The 6,267-nt window shown below is 38.1% G+C and overlaps 1 protein-coding gene across 2 annotated transcripts in view; it reads left to right on the forward strand.

Moving 5' to 3' along the window:
- LOC122816774 (cytochrome P450 2K1-like) overlaps window positions 1–2,706 on the forward strand; it is a 622,507-nt gene extending 619,801 nt beyond the window's left edge. For both annotated transcript variants that reach the window (XM_044089791.1, XM_044089792.1), the window contains one exon: window positions 2,115–2,706. In XM_044089791.1, coding sequence (XP_043945726.1) covers window positions 2,115–2,299 — 185 coding nt within the window. In that variant the 3' untranslated portion in view covers window positions 2,300–2,706. The remainder of the gene's footprint in view (window positions 1–2,114) is intronic.
- The last annotated feature ends 3,561 nt before the right edge of the window (window positions 2,707–6,267 follow it).

The following is a 6,267-nucleotide window of genomic DNA, read 5'->3' on the forward strand; positions in this document are numbered from 1 at the left end:
ACATCCAGGGTTACATAGGTACCCCTGGCTATGTGCATGGTCTACGGCCTGTGCCACAACTAGGATACTTGGGTCAGAACATCATATGGGATGGGTCCCGAGGGGGGTGAGTGGGCATTGTGTGGTGGTGTGGTAGCTACAGGCCGGTAACCAGGGTAGGGATGGTGGCTGCATGTGTGCTGTTGGTGGGGGGAAGCAGAACTGTGGGTTATGCATGTATGGGTTGGGGATGGCCTGAGTTGGATAGGCCTGTACTGTTCAGCTCGCTTAGTGGGTGGGGGAGAGGGGTATGTGATGTTGACATGTGACACATAACAGAGGGCTAATTTTATTCCCTAGTTCACTGACAGACGTACAATACTATGAGCTTGGTAGTGTATTGCAGGGTGGACATGTTTGGCTGGGCGGGGGGGTATGCAAATTTGTATGTGACATATATTGTTTGGGGCCTCACAGGCCCATTGACGGTGCATGTGGACATATATATTTTTGTTCATCTACCATTGGTATCTACAGATGTCTGGCCATGTATACCTATGTGGGTATATATATATATATATATATATATATATATATATATATATATATATATATATATATATATGTTTGCTTACATATTTCTATCTATGTCGGAATATACCTACGGAGACATATATCTGCGTACATATGTCACTTGATGTGCATATGTGGACATACAGATGTTGACATATATATGTGTAGTTGTCAGCATTTGCATGTATATCTGTTCATATATTTGTATATATATGTATATATCTCTGGATATTTATATATGTATATGTATATATATATATATATATATATATATATATATATATATATGTGACTACATCTATAGATATGTTGTATCCATTTAGATAGTAATATATTTGCACACACACGCCCATCTAGCTGTAGGTATACATTCTCTGTACTGTTGCATGACTGGACTGGGGTTATGTTTCTGACAACATACAATTTCTGCATATCTGGCATGGCTTAGTGGTAAATCGTTTTGTGTATGGTGTGCATGGTCCTGGGTTTCGGCCTTGCAGAAGCTGTTCGTTTTGTTGCTGGGCAGAACACCGTCCATTGGATATGGTGTGCTTAAGGCACTTTCACACGGTTGTAAGCGGATTTGCGCAGAGGTAAGCACTGCTGACTTCAGGTCACAGTTTCTTACACCCAGTTAGCTTCTCCTTTGCTTAATCTGTGTCAGCGGTGCTTCACCCCATGCAAACACACTTGCACACACTTACTAGTGCTTACATATGCTTACTACTGCTTATCTGCTTATCTGTGCTTATGCCTGCTTACTTATTCATTATGGCACTGACTCTTCACATGTGCATTTAATGCAGTACTCCAGTTCACATTTAAATGTTATTTAGCAGGTTATACAGCAATAAAATGTAAATTCATGTTCGTATACAGATTTCACATGGAAAATGGTATGTGCTGCAGTGGGACTCAAACCATGAATGCCTGCTCATTAGGCAGATGCTCTGAACACGAAAGTATTGCTGTGCTGCTTCATTTGCATATATCTTCCTAGTTAACCTCTTCAGCCTTTTAAGCTGCTTTAACCATAGCTAAGTGATGGGCACCCCCGCACACCTAAGATTAGCTGTACTCGGAGTTTTAAAAATAAATAAAGGGGTTATTTTATTTTTATGTCCTGTTGCTATTGTATACATGGGGGATTGTTGGTGGGGATATGCGGACACCTATGAGCAGTCTCGCTCATTTATTGACACTTTCAGCTGTTCTACTTTGCAGGGGCATGTTTATTCTGAGCCCCCTGCACTCGTACACGCTCCGTGTAGGATTAGGAGTTCAGGCAGCGCGCCTTCATTAATATGCATGGTGCGCTACCGTCCTCCTCCTAAACGGCTGCTTCCATGCAGGGCTAGACTAGTCCTGCACAGAAGATTAGTGAATCTGGCATATTTTTCCATCTGAAGAAAAGATCTTGATGGGATCCACTGGTGATGTCATTTTGTAATTTAATTTGAAAATATTACATAATTGTAAACAAGTTGAGGTTTGCTGTTAAATTTAGGCTGATGAAACACATCAGTTGTCTTATGAGTAAATATTTTTTGTCTTATTCACAGGTCGAAGGATATGCCTAGGGGAGGCAATGGCCAAAGCAGAGATCTTTATTTTTTTTGTCGTTTTACTTCAAAAATTTGCATTTGTTCCTCCACCGGGTATCACTGCCAAAGACTTGGATATTGAGTCAGCTCCAGGAACTTCATCAAAACCCAAACCTCATAAACTTTGTGCAGTGCTACGTTAACTTGAATTTATTGTATTTTATTCAGTATTCAATGTCAGTGTAACATTTAGCATACTTGGTTCTTTTTCTTAGTTTGATGTCTTTCAGCAGAATACAGGACAATCATTTAGTAAGATTAAATTGCAAGATAAATGGGAATAAATCAGAGAGAAAAGTTTAGCTTTGCATGTACATTCTCATACTCCAACATTTCTTTGTTAGTTAAAACTTTGCTAACTAACAGCAGAATCAACATAATTTATTTTTACTTGTGAATTCAAATATCAGGACAAAAAAACTAAGAAATATTTCTTCTTCTTCTGTATACAGCTCTGAGAAAAATGGAGTGGAACTCTTGTAAATGTAATGGGTAAAATTAATGCAAAAATGGTGTGACAAGAATCTAATTAACTCCTTTTAAAAATTAATATCATTATTGCTTATGAATCTTCTCCTCATGCATGGATTAATATTTTTTGACATATCTCTACACTGCAACTCAGAAAGCACATTACAAACTGTATACTATTTCCAGCAACTACAAATCTGATCTATTGTCAATAATGTTAAGCTGGTTAATTAAATGCTATTTAATTGCCTTGTAAAATATATGACATATGTCAGAGCTGCTCTAATGTTTTAACCATACTGAAGCTGTTCATATATGCAATATCAATTAAAATATGTAGAGTTGCAATTTTAAAATGCTTTAGTTTTTTAGCTGGCTGTGATACAAAGAGGTATAGCACACTAATGACTTTGCCTCACTTAGTGGCTCAGTCATCTGACAGTGAGGAGAGGGTGGGAGGCAGCTGAGCACATACTACCATGATCCTTCCAAGGAGGGATGGTGACACAAATCCTTGGCCTTAGAGTGCAAGTTGGACTCACCAAACCATTGCTTGCTGGTACTCTTCAATACTGATGCATGGAAGGGAACATTCATATGGGGAATGGGGTGCATGACAGGCCTCAGACATGATGCAGAATGGATAACCTTCCACCCAGAGGTGGGGTTAGAACTTATCAGAGCCCTCATTGCCAAGATGATGGTGAAAGCACAAAATACCCTTATGGCTGCCTGAATGACATCCATCTACAGAGAGCTTTGTCTCACTATAAGTGGAATCCCCAATGTAGGGGAAAGCAATAGGTCATGTTTAACTGGTGGGTGCCTTGATAGCTGAAAGGCAAGGAGACAAAAAGTAGATAGGAAAAGGTTACACTTTTAACATTTCTAATGGTATAGAACATTAGAATGTATAGCAGAAGCATTTTAGCTTGCTAGCAAAAAAGAAGTTTGAATTTTGCATTTATGGCATATTTTGGACAGAATGTGCTGTAATGACATAGCATATTTCACAGTTCGTTGGTTTGGTTTGCCTCCACCTATGATTAGGGCTTTACTTGCAGGCATTAATATTTGGAACTCTAACTTCAGATAGTGGTAAAAATGAATAGTAGCTGCTACAGGCATAAGGCTTTCTGTAATATCATCCTGGAAGGGGAAGACCAAGGGATCTCAGACTCCTAGTCATCGTTAAGAAACCTCCTTGGTGCGACCAGCAAGTAATTTCTCTCTAAGTGGAGTGGTGAAGGTACTGTGTCAAGTATGTACGGGACTGACAGCACTACAGCAGATAGTGGAAAAGGCACATGTAAAAATTGTAGTAACACAGTGATTAAACTGCAGCCATGAACAAAATGTAGTACTAGGGAAAATAAGCCCTTGTCAGTTCTAGGTGGCAGCTCTGCTAATCCAACAACATGTGGATACCATGGAACTTTGCCATGCTTTATTTTCAATTCAGTGACTAGGCTCCAAGACTTATTTGATAAACTGGAGCTGATTAAGGATCCATGCCTGTGATCCATGGTAACACTAACAAAGTTGTTGAAGAAGTACTGGGGCTATTGCCAGAGTTTACAGGACACAAGACAGTAGTAGAGTAGATCTGAGGCTGATAAAAAAAACTTACCACTGTATGTTACATTTTTTTATTCCAGTGCTTATGCTAATCAAAATGGTATGCAATTATAAGAAATAGATGAAATGTACAGGCACTCTACATCTATGTACAATGTCTGCAGCTCTCCACACTGAAAATTACAGAGGAAGAACAATGTGACATTTTTGATAGATCAAATAAATATAGGGAAGCAGGCTTGCAAACGGCCATGGTGGTGGACAGTTGTCCTTTTCACAGATGCTGTGAGCTAGGACTCGCATACCTCTCAACTGTACAGATTTTCGCAGAATATCCAAATTTTTGCCTCATATTTTTGGTCCGTTTTTCATAAAATTATGGTTTCTTGGCAAATTAGTGGAAATCATTAAAGACTGATGTTAGAAAATAATTACAGGCATTTGAGTTTCAGACTTCATACCTTTCCAAAAATTCATGCTAATACACAACCTGCTATTCTATGAACTTTCTAAGTTTGTAAGAGCAATATGTAAAAATTGTCCCTATTTTTGGGCCTTTGTCCCACTTTTATTGATGGCTTTGTCCAGATTTATTACACTAAGAGGTTGAGAGGTACAGAACACAAAGCCTCCTAGGAAACTTTTTCTGGTGCTTTCATGACTTCAGTCATGTAATGCCATGTGACCAGTTTTTAAGCCAGTGCAGACAGTGCTCACAGGTCACCCTTAAAAAGTGAAAATTGTGCGCAGTGGGTTTACTTTGTGAAAAAAGTAATGTATTCAGAAAGGTAATCTTGGGGTTTCTTATTTCAAAGGGCAACGGTCTTTTAATAGAGCTCTATAGATGTTGTATTTACTTTATCCTGCAAGTTAAAAATAGGTTCTGCTTACTAAGCCAGGTACCATAAGGTACCATTCTTTTATTAAGATTTTAATTGCCATGAGACAGGCATTAATATTGTCTATGTTGTAAGTGATGGTTTAATAAAGATGTTTCTTGTTTAAAAAACTGAATAATGTATGCAATGTTTTCTTAGATTATATGATATATAGCAATATATGAGAAGTATAATGTTTATAAAAGTGAACTTGTTAATACAGTTTGATTACTTTTATGTAAATATAAATTTGCCTATGTCACAAGGGATAATTCAATAAAGGTGTTTAAAAAATATCACACACACACACACAAAACAAAAAATGCCAGTCTATATGTTTACATGTTTTTATTATGCAACTAGTTCAAACTAAAAGTAAACATCATAATTGGTTATACTGTTGATTATGATCTGGAAATGAGCATGAAAGCAGGATGAAAACAGAAGAATCATCATTGAAGGAGTCATGTGAGAAGTCGTGTACTGCAGGGCTGCATCCTGGGTCTGTTATTATTCAGCATGTTTATAGCGGCTGTTGACACTAAAGACACTTTGTGGGTAACTAAAGATGTTAATGTCTCTAAGACAGATCTGCAGACACACAATTGATAAATACAGTCAATCTTTGGGACTGGTTGTTGAACCAAATGCATTGTATAGCATATGCTGTCTGAATTCCATTGCAGTGAGTCATTTTATTGTGCTACTAAGTGCAAAAGTGTGGAAGTATAAACAGTTATATAGAAAGTAAAATAGCAAGCAAAATAGATGTCTGGATACAGTTAAAAGATTTTATTTTCAAAAGAATTTGCAAGACTCAACAAAGTATGTGGCTGGGTGCAAAGGGATGCTGCAGCTAAGGTAAGGCAGACATGGCTGAATATGATTCAGATATCCATGGATATTGGTCAGCAACAGCTTTTTAGTAAGGGCATGTTTGTTTTTAACATGACCTAGCAGGCTAATGCAGGAATTGCTAATGAAACACTGTTCCCAATTAGTGTCAAGCTGCTCCTGTGGTTCACACTTGCACATAATCTTTCCCGGCAACCATGCACATTTTTTCTATCTGCTTTTTTTTTCCTTTCTGACAAGCCACGCCACCTAAACCTGAAAGAGTTTTGTCCTTAATAGTGCCGAGAGAGCCATTTGCATCAGCTTTCAGCCTGATAAATAGCAGGGAT

The sequence above is a fragment of the Protopterus annectens genome, chromosome 12.part0 (genome assembly GCF_019279795.1).
Source record: "Protopterus annectens isolate FY-2018-M chromosome 12.part0, PAN1.0, whole genome shotgun sequence".
NCBI lineage: Eukaryota > Metazoa > Chordata > Ceratodontiformes > Protopteridae > Protopterus > Protopterus annectens.